This window comes from Lolium perenne, chromosome 7, assembly GCF_019359855.2.
Source record: "Lolium perenne isolate Kyuss_39 chromosome 7, Kyuss_2.0, whole genome shotgun sequence".
In the NCBI taxonomy this organism is placed as follows: domain Eukaryota; kingdom Viridiplantae; phylum Streptophyta; class Magnoliopsida; order Poales; family Poaceae; genus Lolium; species Lolium perenne.
The window spans coordinates 264,646,416-264,663,022 of NC_067250.2; the positions used below are offsets into that span (position 1 = coordinate 264,646,416).

At 44.0% G+C, this 16,607-nt stretch overlaps 1 protein-coding gene and 1 non-coding gene across 2 annotated transcripts; one reads left to right on the forward strand and one right to left on the reverse strand.

The window, feature by feature from the left end:
- The first annotated feature begins 10,674 nt into the window (after positions 1-10,674).
- Positions 10,675-10,834, forward strand: LOC127318178 (U1 spliceosomal RNA). Its single transcript, XR_007861733.1, has one exon. It is a non-coding gene; the product is annotated as a U1 spliceosomal RNA (small nuclear RNA).
- A 192-nt stretch (positions 10,835-11,026) lies between these two features.
- LOC127312703 (cinnamoyl-CoA reductase 1) lies at positions 11,027-14,792 on the reverse strand. The gene is made up of 6 exons (XM_051343244.2): positions 14,501-14,792; positions 13,653-13,822; positions 13,077-13,262; positions 12,157-12,319; positions 11,716-11,905; positions 11,027-11,396 (listed from the first exon to the last, which is right to left on the reverse strand). The coding sequence occupies exons 1-6, from the start codon at positions 14,622-14,624 to the stop codon at positions 11,264-11,266; spliced, it is 966 nt and encodes a 321-aa protein (XP_051199204.1). The 5' UTR covers positions 14,625-14,792; the 3' UTR covers positions 11,027-11,263.
- Between the last annotated feature and the right edge of the window lie 1,815 nt (positions 14,793-16,607).

Sequence of the window (16,607 nt, forward strand, 5' to 3'; positions counted from 1 at the left end):
GCATAGATAGCACCAGTAGATGGCAAAGATTAGCAGCTAAGACTACACAGTAAATCCTAAGCATACAACCATCAGAAACCCTAGATTTCTTCACAGGCAAGCATATTGGCATTCATATTTATTATGATTCCCAAATATGCAAGCAAAGATGAGTAGCCAACAAGATCCAACCAACCATGTGAGCAACCAGTCAGTAGCAAGGCTACTGAGGTCACATCACACTTAGCACCAATTAAGAGAAAGCCAAATATATCACATCATTATCCAGAAATGGATTCAGACTCTATTTGCTTGTAAAAGAATCATGAACAGCAAATTCATATCCAAGCAAGTCATTTAAATCATTACTGCATAAGCAGTTCATCATAATCTAATTAATACAAGCATGAATTTATCACAGATCCATGCTTTGCAATGACAGTAGCTTGAGTAAGCAACAGCACAGTGATGCTTGAGCATCAGCATCACAAAGGAAATTGAATCACTTAGCCACAATATTAACTAGTAAGCTATCACTGACAATCAATTGATCAAATGGATCAATTATAGCAAGCCCAGTTACACAGGGAAGTTAGCCAACAAGCAAGGAATGATCCAAGGGATCATTGGCTTGCATAGGAAGCACTGAAGCATATCACAGGCACCACTGGCACACACACAAGTGTCACTGATGAACCACAGTACACCTAGACAAGCAAGTGTAACATGCCAGTAAGCACAAGCAAGCCCATAAGCAAGTATAGCATGACATAGCAAGTTCATAAGCAAGCACCACAGAACATAGCCAAATTAGGGCAGGCTAGGAGCAACAGTTAAGCAAACAGAGCATGTACAGCAAGCAAGGCAACACTGGCCAGTACCAGAAATTGGTGATTTGGCCATGAGCTTGCAGCACAGGGTAGCATAGGAGGATTAAGCAACCATGGAGAGTTCTGTGTGATCACAGGATCACCAGAGAGCAACAGAGCATAAGGAAGAAGAAGCACAGTAGCTTGGAGAGGCGCACAGGTATGGAGAGGAGAAGGAGAAGGAGCAGAGCAACTTACACGCGCCTGGTGGCAGAGGCTATGGCATGGCGAGGCAGTGCTCGCGCGGCCATAGCAGCTGCAAAACCAGGGAAGGCGCCGACGTTACGCCGACGAACACCACCACAGCAGCACGGCACGGAGACGACGGCACAGGTACTGCAAGCAGCACCTGCGCCAGGTCGGTCTCGGAGGCGCACACGTCGACGGCGAGGGCGAGAGCTCGTCGGAGATCACCCAGTCGCCCAAGGTGATTATCCACGAGATCCAGAGAGGAGGCGATTCGCCAGGAGAGGAAGCAATCGAGGAAACCACACGGACAGATCGATAGATCGTCTCACGGCGGTCCAGATCAGGTAGGTGGCGAGGTCAGGGAAGCACGGCGATGGCCGGAGCGAGGCGGCGGCCATGGCGGCGACGCCATCGCCAGGGCGTCGCGAGAGAGATTAGGGTTAGGTCGATCGAGTGAGAGGGCCGAGTGAGTGAGAGTGCGGTGGGCCGTTCGGCTCCACCGAGCCGCTATGGGGCAAGCCTTAGTGGGCTGTCCCATGGGCCTAAGTTATTGGGCTGGGCCCAATATGGGTCTAGGGGGGTATTTTGGTCTTTTAACATTTAATAAAAGGCCAGAACTTTACCAAATTTTAATAAATCAAACACAACTCTAAAAATCCATTAAAAATTGGATTAATGAATGAAAAAATAAATCTTAACAAGAATAAAATATGAAATGGAATTTATGAAACAAATTCAAAATTATGAATTTTAAGAATTTAAAATAATAACTTGGAATTTAAAATTATTATTTCCTTGTAATTAAAATTCAAGGAAAAATCTCAAATAAGTTCAAATACTTATTTTCAAACATTTCAAAATGAAATTCTATTATTCCAAGTCATTTCTTTTGAAAAAGGGTATTTTTCCCAGAAAAAAATACTATACTCTTTTTTTTATTCCAAAAACTATAGAGGTAACTCTATAATTTTCAATTATTTTTGGAATGATTAAGGGAATTACCAAGTAAATAGTTTTACTTTGAATTATTGTACTTTGTGTGAATTAAAATGGTTTATACTTTTAAATCAACTGTAAATTACCGTCAAAGACATAAATCTTAAATACAACCCTAAATTGCTATAACTCAACGGGGTAAAGGGATTCAACATAAAATAATCCATCCATGATTGCATTATTTGGATTTTATAACATTGTCCTTACCGGACAATGATGCTTCTTACAGAACCCGAGGTCCAGGTTCCATCAACTGCATTGAACTGCACTATCTCGCAGTCCACAGGCAAGTTCACCCTTGCTCATGTCAATTTGATTATTTTCTACTACTTTAATGCAAAGCTATATACTTATCATTCCTGCATCGCAAATAAAATGTTACTTTCCAACTATGAATATGACTATGTGGCTGGCAATGGAACCATGGTATGTGTTGATATGGTGGAGGTTCCATTGCAATGGGTTATATCACCCTAGGATTAAATTACCAATGCCGTCCAGTGATTCTAGCGTCGTACAAATCGCGTTGACCATGAGATCTATAATGGCTCTGGGGAAGCCAGTCGTATCTTTTCCCTTCTGCACGCCAACGGATTGGTAGAGCCGGCGGGGTGTTGGAGGCACTGCCGTAGGTTGGGATGGCCTTTTAAATCCCCATCCATTAGTGATGATGGCTCTACCATCTATGAAGGATTGTCCGGAGTACACCATGAGTAAAGCCGTATTATCGGGGGAAGTCTACTGGAGGTGTACGGTTGGACAAAAGGGTGGGTTTGCAGTCGCGGAGAAGGCGGTGTGGGCTTGGATCTTTATACCTGGCCTCACACCAAAGGAAGTGTGAACGGGGGCAAGTCTCTGCGGATGGCAAAAAGGGTGAGATCTCTTGTGGGAAAAGTAACGCACCACTGCAGAGTGTATCAAATTGTGGCTGTCACTCCTTGTTCCGGGAAGGGAACTGCGAACGCGGCAGGAAAGGAACTCCACGAAATTCTAGTCAACCTGTGAAGACTGACGGGCATAGTTTTCATAATAAAAGCAACCTTTTGAAGAAATGTTTTCAAAACATGCATTGACCTGAGATTTCCTGATTAATGGTCGTAGCTAGTGCATCAAACACCTCTTATTCTTTTAGAACTTGCTGAGTATCTCTGTACTCACTTTCTTTCGACACCCTTGCTAGACTGTGATCCGGAAGTGGAGGCAATCAACGATGGAGCACCAGAAGGAAGTTACGAGCTGGTCTACGAAGAACCCGATCTTACCGGCGGAGTAGAAGGCGTAGACTATGGGATAGTCTACGGATCAGATGACACGGAGGTGGAGGAGTAGTGATATACCTAGCATCATAGAGCCGAGCAGCGTAGAGCTTATCTAAATAAGCTGTTGAGCTCTTTCATCTTTAGTATGAGTTGTAATCGTACTTTAGTAGTATCTTAGGGTGTTCTCATAGGACCTGTGAGAATACCAACTTGTTAAGACAATGTTTGTAATAAAGTATGGAGTGTTATGACCTGCAATGTTTCTGTTGTACCACTCTGAGGGATATGGCAAATTGTGAAGAAGTCCCTTCGCAAAGATCATATCAACGACTTGTATACTACAACATGCAGTGGTATGCTGGGTCACCGCAGACGTTGGCGCCGCCGAGAGTTCATCAGGCGTGATCGTCTGGGTGCCCACGATCAGCTCTTCGAGGACTACTTCGCCGAAATGTGGGAGTCACCGATGTATACACAGCTCCAGCATGATTTGATGGAGCATGTGTGGGCTAATTCCTAGATTATGTAATTTTTTCAGATTTTTATGTAATCTTTTCAGATTTTTATGTAATTTTTTTATGATGTAATCGGTAACAATTTTAGTTCAATAAAATAATTTCCTTGCATTATTTATATTGTTGTAATGTGAAAAAGAAATGCTGATGTTGAAGAGAGAGAAAAGCTGACGTGGAGGAGAGAGAACTAAAGCTGGCACTATAGCCTGTGCATTGGCACCGTGGGGTGAGAGTGGGGTGAGAGTGAGGAAAAAAGCTGACGTGGCGGGTGAGAGTGAGGCTATGCATTGGCACCAGTCTTAAGTTACCATCTCATCCTGGAAGTTGACGGAAGCGTCCGCTTCGATGTCCGTATCCTTCAGCCGTCCGACAGAGTTCATATACACTGGACTGTCAAATAAAAAGTTTATATTTGTCCGAACGTGGCAATTGACCCGTTCATCTCATTATTAGCATCTGAGTAGAAGAAAAGATGAATTTCAATATAAGCGACTGTTTTGAAAAGGCTCTCGCGACCATGGCCGCGACGGACCGCGCGCCCGCGCCGCCGTCCTGATCTCCCTTCTCCGCCCAAGCTTTTCAGCTCCGACACCAGATCCGCGATCTCCTCCGTGCCCTCCCTCCGTCCAGCTTGTTGCCCGGCGCAGCCGTCGCCGGGGCCGCGGTGGCCGTGCTCTCCGCTCGCTGGCGGTGTGGCGTCTGCCAGAGATGGTCGGTGGCCCGTTGCGGCCTCCTGCGGTTGACAGCTGCGGTGCGGCGTCCTCTCCGGCTCCTCGTTCCGCCGCTAGAGTCCCCGCTGACCGGCTTGGAGCGGCTGCTCTCGCCCACCGGAGGTCTGACCCGTCCAATCGAGGTCGGATGGATCGTGGTCCAGCTCGCGCCCGCCCTCGCCCTGGGCCGGCGATGGTGACCCCGCGCCCAAGTTCCCGCACCCCGCCGCCTGCTGCCGGCCTGGCCCCGACTCCGAGCTCCGGCTCTACTGGGCAGCCGCGCCGTTGCGCCTCAGTTCCCTCATCGATGGAGCTCGTCCCAGTATCACCCCTGTCCTCGCCGTCCAAGCTGGCCTCAAGATCGACAACGTCCACTGCTGCTTCCTGCCGCCTTGAAGACGAGACTGGCATGATGAGTTGCATCTGCCCTGCTGCGTCCTCGGTTGTTGATGGCTTGGGGCGTCCCTCCTATGCTGAGGTTGTGGTTTCATCCCCCTCTGCCGTTGGTGGGCGGCTGTGCCGTGCTCGTCGTGCCTGCAAGCCTGCTTTGGCGCATCCGGCTGCTTCTGCCCCTTCCTGCGGGGAGCTGCGTGACCCTGCCGTGTTGGTTGAGGGACTTGGGTGCCTGTCGCTGCCGCTTGAGGACATTCCCCAAGCTGAGAAGACAAAGACTTGTCCTTCTTCGCCGTTGGCATGCGACAGCCTCTCTGCTGCTACTGCTGCTTCTGTTGAAGTTGTTGAAGCTGAGGAGGGTTGGGAGCATGTGGGTCAGGGGCGCCCCTCCGACCAGGGCTCTTCCCTCGAGCCGTCAAGGGAAGGTTTTGAGCGTAGCCTCGCCTTCAAGCGTTGGGCTCGAGGAAGGTGCTTTCGTTGCCTCGAGCGTGGCCACCATGTCAGCGCATGCCGCGACTACTTTAGATGCATTCGTTGCCGTCGCCCAGGGCATCGCGAAAGGTTCTGTCGCTCTCGCTCTCCGGCTGCTCGCGATCGCTCTCAAGCCGCTCGCACTCCTTGCCAGAAGAGTTGCACCCCGTCTGTCCAACCTTGTCAGCCGGCGTTGACGCGTAGTTGGGCTGAGGTCGTGGGCTACCCGTCGCTACGTGTGATGGTGCCGCCTAGGTCCCCTCCCGGGTGTTGCAAAGGTTCCAATGCCAACATCGGTTTGGACCCTGCCTTGCTGTTCCAGTTTGCCCTATTGCGCATGGAGATCCTTCAGCTTGTCGCCGTCCGCATCGAAGAGGTGGCTCGTCCTCTGCGTGAGGAAGCTGCAAAATTCAAGCTTTTGTTGGCGCGTGTTACCGAGTCCATGGGGCGTGTGGATTTGATTGCTTCCTGTGAGTCCTATGAGCAAGAGCCGTTTGTGGTTGTTGATGATGATGTGGTCGATGTGATGGCATCAAAGGTTGATGATGAAGCCATTAATGGTAGGGCCCGTGGGGAGGCAGATTTGGTTGGAGAGGAATGCTTCTTTGGTTGTTTATCCCCTCGGGTCTCCCCATCACCGCAACCTGATGTGTCAGTTGCCCCTGAGTGCGAGGGCAACGATGGGATCATGCCTGTGATTCAGATCATGCCCGACCTGCATGAGCTGTGTGAGGACCCTTCCCCTCCTCTTTCGATGGTTCACCATCAGGCAGACTCGCTTGTGATCTCGGAGGTGGCTTCTGCACCACCGCCAGTGGAGGCAAGCCCTTGTGGCGACAAGGTTATCGAGGCAGATGTTTCGGCACCTAACTCTGATGCGCTCTTTGCTAGTGAGCTTTGCGACCTTCTCGCCAGGCTAGAGGCGGCTAGCCCTGGATCTAGCAAAGAGATTGCTCGCCTCCTAGAGGAGAAGTCTTCGAGGGGCAAAATCCAGAAGGTGAAAGACTACCTTAGGAGCAAAAGCAAGAAAAATGGCGCCGCAAGAAAAGAGTCCGCTGTTGGTTGATGGTTTATTTTCCTCTGTTGTTTAAAAGTTTAGGAGTTATTTGCTTTGGGAGTAGTCCCCATGTGTTGTAAGTGTTATTGTCGTTTGTGGTTGGTGGTGTTGTTGTTACGGTTTTTTTGCCCGGTTTCCCGTTAATTAACTGGGCATTCCTCTTCTTAATTAATAGATTGGGGCAAAGCTTTTGCCCCCGATTAAAAAAAAAAGTAGAAGAAAAGATTGGCTAGATAGTGAAAGAATGGATTGCTGTCGCTTTTTCATATCGACATGCAGTTTAGGAACCTCCGCCTAACCAAAACTCAGGTAGCTCATGGGTTCAGTGCATCTGCGCCGATCACGCACGGCTCTTCCTCGCCGCCGCTTCCATGCTCTTTCTTCTCTCCCGGCGCCTCTACAGACTACAAGGCGTCTTGCCACGATGCCACCCACCATAAGGCTGAACCTCTGTGGGCCTCCAGAAAACAATCGGCCCAGGAAACAAGGGAGTTGGCGCTCCTGCTGCACCAGCGACTCAGCGAGCGTACCTCACATTTAGTCCCACCTCGCTTCTGGGCACAGACGCGGAAGATGGAAGAGGCTACGAGCATGTTTGGTTTGAGCCCTGACTAGTCCCACCAATTATTTGGCATGACCAATGCAAGGGCATGACCAAAATTTTGGCAGATTGTTCTTGTTTGGATTATAGCCATGGTGCTGACCAACATTTTGGCAAAATGGTCTCGTGTTTGGTTAGCTAGCCCCCCAAAAATATTTGACACCTCTGATCTCTTATCTAAATTTTTGAGGATATACATGCAGCAATACTAAGATGAAGACAAAGAGAAACAAAAAAAAAAAAACTACGAAAACAATGCCAGGCGTTAGATCTTGCGACACACGCGGACTACCCTGGAGCATGCAATTGCTAATTGTGCGTGGGCCAACCATTTAATCTATAATATATCTATATACCAATATAAAAAGGCCCAGAGGGGGCAGATCCAAAAGATCGCAGCCGTCAAACAATCATCCAACGCTTCAAACGCCACCCGACATTAGCGCTAAAACAGTCCGGGGCTGACAATCCGCTCGCCGCCTGCCGCTTGCCGCCTGCCGCCGCCTGCCGCCCGTCGCCCGCCGCCCGTCCGCCGCCCGTCGCCCGCCTGCCGCCCGTCCCCCGCCGCCCGTCGCCCGCCTGCCGCCCGTCGCCCGCCGCCGGCCTGCCGCCCGCCGCCCGCCGCACGTCCCGTCGCCCGCCGCCCATCGCTCGCGTCGTCCCTCACGAGCGCGGACGCAGCAGCACGTCTGCCGCCAATCAAGGTCTGATCCATTCTCTTCTTCAACGAAAAACATTGCAGCAATTGAAGATGGCATGATCTGGGGCCCTATTTTGCTTGTGGTAATGTCCTCAGTGATATGAACCATCTCATTGCGAATTGATCGGATCCAACATTGCCATTTTATTAGTAAAGAGTTCTTCTGAAAAGGCATGTTTGAATTGTGTGTAACATCGCTGTAGTAGAATTTCACATTTGATGTGCATCTGAGCCTTCTACATTCTTGGATGGAATATTAGTTAGCTTTTGAACCACGTAAACAAAATGCTCTTGGTGCCATGGAAGCAGTGTGTTCCCTGTACTACATCTGCTTTAAAAAAGAAGAAGAATTAAGCATAGTATCTATGATGTGATCCAATGTGGCGATGTAATTAGTGGCTGCTTAGATAGAGAAAGATCTATTTACTTCTTTACTGCTTCGGTTGAAATTATCATGCATAATAATAAAAATGCATAGCATATTGATACAATCTGAGAGGTTGGAAGTTTTCGCTTGAATGTATGTGTCAACACCTGCTGCGAAGATTAACAAAATTATAGGAGGAGCTTCATAATTGACTACAGTGCTGATCAGTTTGCATAGGAGTGACATGAGCAAAACTGTTCCATCATTTGTAAATAATCTTAAAGTGTGATGAGCAGCAGTGGCAATATAAGTAACAAAGATATAATTTGATTAGTTGATTCACTTCAATATTTTGTGACAGAATTGACTATCAAATATAATACGAGTTGACAGTTTATAAAACGCTCTTTGGCTTTTAGTTTTGTGTAATTTGTTTTCCTTTTTTGTGTGTCGGCAAATAACCATGAATTGTACGATTTTTCGGATGGTTTGGAAATTTATGCGCGTCATTTGACTAAATAATTTTGTTCGTGCAGTTTTGTTCTGGCTTTCGTTACGTACAGAGCACATGGACAGAAATATATTGTTAGTTTCTTTTGTTTGGTTGGATATATACATCCATTCACTTCTTCATGTATGTGCGGTATATACTGTGCATATATCATTTTAGTGGTACACTGTAATATAAAGTTTTAGCAACTCAGGTTGTCCATAGATTTCAAACAAATAAATTATATGTATGAAAAGCTTGCATTGTATAACTGAAAAAGTGAAAATCATTGGCCTAAGGAAGTATTATGTATAATAATTTAAGTATTATGTATAATAATTTAAGTTGTTTTAATCCAAAATCATACAATTAGGAAGAAGACAAGTCAGACTGTAGCTTACCTGACTTTGTAGCTAAACGTTAGAGGATCCCGTCCCGGGGTCACACATGCCTGTAACCGACCACTCTGATACATACATCAAGGATCTTTTAGTTATCTTTTTTTTCCTTATTACTAATGTGGTTAATCAAGTGCGAATTAAAAAGAAGAAGAATTAAGCATAGTATCTATGATGTGTGAAACTTGTCTCAAACTCTCAATTAATTAATTCTTGTGAAATCTCCAATCCGTTGAATCATTTCTGAAGTTATCTAATGACTAAATGTAGTCAGTTCTTGGCTGTGGTCAAAATCCAGGGTGTTTGAATGCCACCATGAGCTTATCGGAATTCTAAACATGCATCATATGAGTGTTTATTGTTTAACCAATGATATAGCATATCATTATTCTATTTTTATGTGGTGTATACTGTTTTTTCTGCCGAATTTACATATTATGTTAGTTGTGCATTAGTTTTCAGTTACGGTGAATTCTTGAGTGTTATATGCCAATTTAGCAGGTTAAGAACCAAGTGGATATGAGCTTTGTGAGGGCCGGAGGAAGCACAACTTGCTATAGCATCTTCGAACAATTTTGGTTGCTCTCCTGGTTCTTGTTACTGGTATTCCTATTTCTTTCAAGATAACTGGGGATTGCATGACGAGGGGAGCTACCTCCTAGGAAGACTATCTTTGCAGTGCCCGCTCATTGCCAGTTAAACCACCCTTGGCATGTGCATCTCTTTATCTATGACTTCTGGAGTTACAAGATGCGGAAACAGTAGAGAACAAGGAAAAGAAGGGATTCATTTCTACCAGACCATCAAAATTCAGAAATGAAGATACAAAGAATGTTGCTTTCTTCTTGATATTTCAGTTTGACAATTTTGTTCACTGTCATACATTCTTGTTGATCTGATATTTGATTATTTTGCTCTATATATGCAAAGAGGGGTGAAGATGACCTACGGGCATGCTTAACGTCAGACATAAATGCAAGGTGTAAGTTTCGGGTCAGGCTCTTGTGCTCTGAAGCTGGCGATTGTATACTATTTTTTTAGGGCCTTTGCATCTTGAACTTTCTTTGTCTCGGTGGTGCATCCGATTTTGTGCCATGAAACGCCACCGATAAAAGAATGGTTATATATTGGTTGTTGTTTCAAATAGTATTCTACAAGTTTTCCTTAATTAAATTGGTGGCTTACTGATGAGTGGTTTCTGTAGGCCCAAAGTTTAGCATTTAGAACTAAAAGAAGATGTAGATGAAGAAAGCTACAAAAATGTAACTCACTGAAGTAGGGTGGAATTCAAAAAAAATGCTAACAAAATATATGCCATAATACTTAATACAACCTTCTCACGATTACACGTGCGTGGCACGTGCACAATTACTAGTTATCCAAAGAATCAGAACATCGACCTACATGCACCAATTAACAATAAAAAATATATGGACCCACCTAACAAAGGGGCAAAGTCGCCGTGCCAATTTTTTGGCGTAGCTTTTGCACGCCCACAGATCGCCCGCGCGTTGGCGAGATTTACACGGGCGCGCGGCCAGGGTGATTGGCGAGCCAATTCTCTGGCGTCAGTCCAAACAGCTGCCAATATTCGCGGGCTAGCCATTTTTTTGGTAGGGTCAGCTTTGGTAATCATCCAAACACGTCCTACATATACAGGGCCTCCGCCAACCTTGCAACATACTTACCTGGACGGGGTCTACGAGCGATCAAGAAGGCTCGTGGCCTAGGTCAATGGTCCACATTGCACTTGGTGGATGCGTTGGCTTATCATCTCCCCAAGTGGGAGAGTGAACGTCATAATTTGTGGTAGAGGGGGTACGCGTTCGCGCGGCCCCTGCCAATTTTTGAAAATTAAATTTTGGTCCCTGGCTCTCTTCTGTTCCACCTTCAGTCAAACTGAATGTGTTATGCGCGCTGTACTGTACCCTACTCTACAAATGTTGTTGGGGACATTCAAGTCAGGAACTCCAACTGTGTTACCATGCTGAACGTCACAAGTTACAGGCTAACATGGGAGACCTGTTCAGAATTCAGCTGGCTCAGGAATTATAATATGCATCAAATATTTCAGCGAACAAAACATGCAACTACTCTGCTTGAAACTACTCTTGTGCTTGTTTCACAGCTCACATGATTCTTTCTTTATTTAAATGCTTCTACGTATTTTGTGGTACATGACTCCTTGATGATAGTTTCACGGTTTACATGAATCAGAAAGGGGTATTGCTGCAAACCATCAATAGCTAAACTCGTCTCAGCTGCATGATCAGTTCAGGATGCCAGATGCTCTGTAGGATTCGACGCTGTCACCGAGCGTCTTCTCTACAGGCCTGAAGGTCCACCCTAGCTTCTGAAGTTTCTCTGAACTGTAAATGATATTGTGTTCCACTTCCTCAAAGCTGCAAAGCAGAAAGAACAATAAGTTGCTTGCGAGTTAAGAATTCAAAAAATGGAAGGAAGGACAAACATTGTACTCCGTAGCATTTTGTGATATGGGACATCTTTTAGTTAAAAATTTACATTCCATATTACTGTACTGCACTTTATATGATATGCCAGTCCCAATTCTAGACTTTCTGAGTGATGCGGACATGCTCAGAAAAGAAAAAATGGACTTCGATAATTATACTTCCTTTTAAGAAATATCATCTAGATTATCAATGCAGAATTGAAGTAGCAGCAAGAAAAGCAAAGTTGCCTGCTGAGAAAGGCACTTACTTTTTCGGATAAGTGTACATTGGATATATGGTCTTCAGTATGTTTATCATATCAGACACTTTAATTGGTGATGAACTGCAGATGTACCGTCCAGACGCCTCTGGATTTTCATACATCAAAAGAAGAGCATCGGCAACATCACGAACATCCACTATGTTCCTGATTTTATTTTCTACAGTCTCGTGTTCTCCTGCAGAAAAAAGTATTTTCATTTTTACAGAAACATAACTATGAGCTTACACAAGTTTGGTGATTCAAAATAGCTTGATTGTAAAGGCATAATGTTCTTTTCTGCTATTGGTTAACATGTTTGGTTGAGTTGGAAACAAACAACAGAGGCATGCATCATTTCTGATGGCCCAGTTCAAATAGAGCAATTCCAGTTAACACTCGTTTATGTAATTGCATAAAAGAAGAGAAAACTAAGATAAACACACCCACCTTTAAGATAATTAAGGAGGATTTTGCTGCTTGCATTAACTGTGGACTGCATCAAGGGGCCAATTACCAATGATGGGCAAATAGTTACAATATCCAACCCAGTTTTTGCTGCATAAGCAAAAGCCTCACGCTCTGCAAGTGTTTTGGAAAGGTAATACCAATCCTGCCAGAATGACAACACAGATAATTTGCTTCAAATAGGTGATCCAGAGCAAGGAATTACAAAAAGAGACCAGGAACATTTTGTGTGGTTTGCTGAAGAACATCATTTTTTTATTATAAAGTCATAGACACCTATTCAATGACTTCCGCTTTGGACAAAGCAATGCGAAAAAATCGAAAGAGCGTGGATAGGTGACTTTTGAGTTAAAGAAAAATTTCAACATGTGAAAACGACCGAAGAATTCAAGACATGAATTTGAGAGTCAAGGCCCAGAGTAAGGTAAATGTTATAGTATTAACATATTTGTAAATGCACTGAGAAGGCATATGAAACTTTTCTCTTCCCAAAGGACATCTATTACACGTAACAAACTTGGAGAATGGAGATATGTGTGGTTGCAAAGCTCCCTAAAAATGCCAGATATTTTCAAAAAAAAATCAAGCATTTCAGGATGTGCTCACAGGATCCAACAAAAAGATAACCGTGATATGAATTCAAACAGGAAAAAAAAGTCTCTAGCTCTTAATTTGGTGGATCCTAAATTACAGCTAACCTAAAACCGGTAAATGATTGTTTACAACATATTTGAATCTCGAGATAAAAATATGGTTCAGCAAAGAATACTTACTATTGAAGATTAAAATTAGATATAAAACCACATGTATTCCAAGTCAAATATATGTTTGCGATTAATTAAGAGTCTATGTATACTAGCCTACCAAAGGTTTAGCAAATGTGAAGGCATTGCCTTACTTACCTCACTCTTTCTGCAGAGGTCCACGTCTGACCAGCTTTCTTCATCAAAGGCTTTACCCTTAGGCCAGCTAGGATTATTGGACACAGCAGACATTGAAGACACCATAACAACTCGCTTAACTTTTGCCTCGTAGCAAGCCTTCAACACATTCAGTGTGCCTGTTACAGCGGGAGCTATGACTTCTGCCTACAAAGCAGTAAAGAATACATTATTATCGTCAGCACTTGTTTCTAGAAATCAACCAATGCGCAGTGATATCCATATAATAGAACTATATTAGAGAAAGAGGTAACTTTCAGATAGCTTGATGTCGCAGAAAGCACAAATCAGGCAATAAACAATGTCTGATGTCATGAACTATGTTCATAGGCAATCACAGACATCCTGAAAGGATGGAAAATTAATTGCAATATGCTTCTAGGCCTTAAAGCCAAGTAGGCGTTATATCTAACTCAGGAAGCAAAGCCACCACACATAGTTAGCAATAAATTGCATCATACTAAATCACAATCTTCACCAGCTTGTTTCCGCTGAAAACCCCACAAAACTGACAAACATATGTCCTTAAAAATTCACCTCAGGGTTGGTTGATCGGCCCAAAGGGACAGGGCTAGCAACATGGAAGACTCCCTCACAGCCAGCAACCGCTGATGCAACGCTGTCATAATCCAGCAGGTCAGCCCTGACCAGCTGCAACCTTTCCCCAGTACCGTCTAGTGCCTTGAGGTGAGCATTCTTATCATCACCTGCAGCACATGGGCACACACAAAACACAACACCGTCATCATGTATATAAAATTTCTTGGGTCCATCACACACAAGTAAACCCAATTTACTATTCAATCTAGACAGATGCTCGTGCTGCTGCACAAGATTTTTTTTTTTTTTGCGTTGTTTGAGTTGTTTAAACCCTTGCGTCGTCATAGTTCTTAACTTTATGCAAAATAAAAAAAACTATACAAAATTACATTAATCTAAGGAACTGGTCAAAAGCCATACATATGTGATATGTCTGCATACGTTGTAGGATACTTGGCATAATTAAATTCTTAGCAATTTAAGAAGTAATCTCATAAGAGTGATTAGTGAACAGACCGTCACCAACTTAGATCTAAGATAAGAGTGCAGAAATTCAATAGCTACAAAATGTAGGAGTTTATAATTCTTGCAATTTCATCTCAACATTACACAGTTTGCTCCAAGAGACTTATAAAAACTGCTAAAGCATCAGAATTTTAGGATCTCAAGAAGCTTCTGTCGACATCCAAGAACCACGTGTTGCCCTCGTCTGGTTTCGTTTCAGCAACTTACATACCGCTGGACAATAAATTAATAATAGATCTTCGACGGCACGACCAAGAGAAAAGAGGAACTTGGGGAGGTGGGAACTGAGAAGGACGGATCGGGCAGAGGAAGGCCCTTACCAGGATTGCGCACGGTGCCGCGGACCGCGTAGTGTCCCTTGGAGAGGAGGAGCTTGACCAGACAGGAGGCAACGAAGCCTCCTGCGCCGGTAACGCACACGGTCTTCCTCGCCGCCGCCTCCATGCTCTGTCTTCTCTCGCGCCGCCTCTGCTAGTCCCCTTCTGCTCTGCGGAATTTGGTTGCTCTGCGTCTCTCCACGCCGCGCTGAGGTAGACGGCAGGCCAAAGAGTCTAGACACCAGACTACAGGAGCCCAGAGAGGTCGAGACCGGTGTTGCTGCTAGTTTCGAGGTCTTTCCAGTCTTTTTTTCTCTCTCTCTCTCTCTTTGAGATGAGAATCTTTCCACTTCGGTTTCTTTTGCCGTTGACCTACGAATGGATGAGCTCATGGGTCCGACATTCGTCGCTCCAAAGGTTCAGAGAGTTTTTAAATGGGGAGAGTCGAGCACGAGCGAGGGCGAATATCCAGCAATTAGTTGTGGATGTACCTCTTTTTTTTTTACACTTTTAAGTTTTTTAAAAAAGTAAACTAAAATTGTAGATGTTGGCTATGCTATATATTAGGAATCTGGAAATTTTTGTGTCAAAATAAGATCATACGTATGTGACCTGTGCAAAAAAAAAGACATAGGTGAATAGCGTCATGTACTATTTACGTATCATTTATTATTTTTGTGTAGATTATACATGGTCATATTTTCGAATGAAACTGCACAAATGCATAAAATACAACACAATTTTGGTCCATAATTTTAGTTTCCATTTTTTTAAATTAGAAAGTGTCACGAAAAGAAAATTGCATCCGTAACTAGTTGTGGATTCAAGTTTCCATCACGAGCCGGTTGATCTGGTGAAAATTAGCCGGCTGCCCACCCTTTCGAGCAACAACTTTTAGCACTTCGCAATCAAATAGCTATACTGCTATCTTTTTTTTTTTGTTTTGTGTCAATTTTAATTTTTTTTACTAAGTTTAGATAAAACTGTGATGTTAATTAAATTTCTGTATTATTAAATTGCATTTTAAAGTGTCATAAATACTGCTATGTTTCTCCATAAAATTGGTCAACTTTATTAAGTTACAAAAATTAGAAGTACAAGTATTGGCAAAGGAAGGGAGTGTCTGTCTTTTTTTTCATATGTATGTAACTTTGCTAGTAACACTTTTTTCCATCGTCTCTAAACTTTTGCAATTTTTCGATTGAATCCATGTAAAGACATTTGCGATAAATATCTATTTGGTTGCAGTACGATGTAAAGGAACGTTTCACCGTCAACATGAAACACATGTGCCCCACACATCTAACATGGAAGAAACACATCACATTAAAGAAATCTCTCTCTAGCATTCGCCCAGAAATCATTGCAACAGTTTACTTGTGGATATACCGAAAACTAGAAAGCTGGCATGTTTTGAGAAAATATGGTCTGAAGACCTTATGTTGTTATTCTAAAAATCTGTTATTATATTAATTGTTGGAGTTGTTTGCAGGTGAATGAGGACGCTAGGAACAGGTTGGAATTCTATGCAAGGGTGTTTGAAAAAGTAGCTAAAGAAATATTTGGTTCAAGAAGAAGCTGGATCTGCTGGACGCCAAGGTTGATGATGTAGAGGAATAAAAAGAAGAAAAGAAGAGGAAAAAGAAGGAGCATAAAATCTTGCAAATTTAAGTAGGAGTAGTTTTGGTTTGCGACTGGATCTCTTCCTGCTTTTATCTGCTTTTCCCCCCTCTCTATTGTCCTCTCCTTTTACTGTCAAGTTGAACTAGGTTTTCAGTCTACCTGATCTGTAAAAACCTTAAGTACATGTTCTGTGTTGCGTTGGGTGGTGAGGGTTGTTACGTTGTAGCAGAAAACTGGTTTCCTTAATGAAATCGGGGATGACTCCCTTTTCTCTAAAAAATACTTGTGGATATACCAAAAAATGATAGTCGTTAGTACCATTTTCGACCATGGAGGCACCACCATGCACCGAATCTAATTCGCCGACAACGAATCCACCATGTTGGAGGCCCATTGTAGACATATCAGAACCCTGGACCAAACACTCCAGCATGTCGCCTTCTCAAGCCGTACGTGCCTAGGGAGCTCACAGTTCATGGCTTCCATG

What these genes read in the sequence shown, in the direction of transcription:
- LOC127312703 (XM_051343244.2), bottom strand. Translation starts at nt 14,624, where the DNA reads ATGGAGGCGGCGGCGAGGAAGACCGTGTGCGTTACCGGCGCAGGAGGC. An exon ending in CCTCCTTAATTATCTTAAAG is followed by an intron (nt 11,906 to 12,156) that starts GTGGGTGTGTTT and finishes TTTTTTCTGCAG; the next exon opens with GAGAACACGAGACTGTAGAA. An exon ending in ATGTACACTTATCCGAAAAA is followed by an intron (nt 11,397 to 11,715) that starts GTAAGTGCCTTT and finishes TCTGCTTTGCAG; the next exon opens with CTTTGAGGAAGTGGAACACA.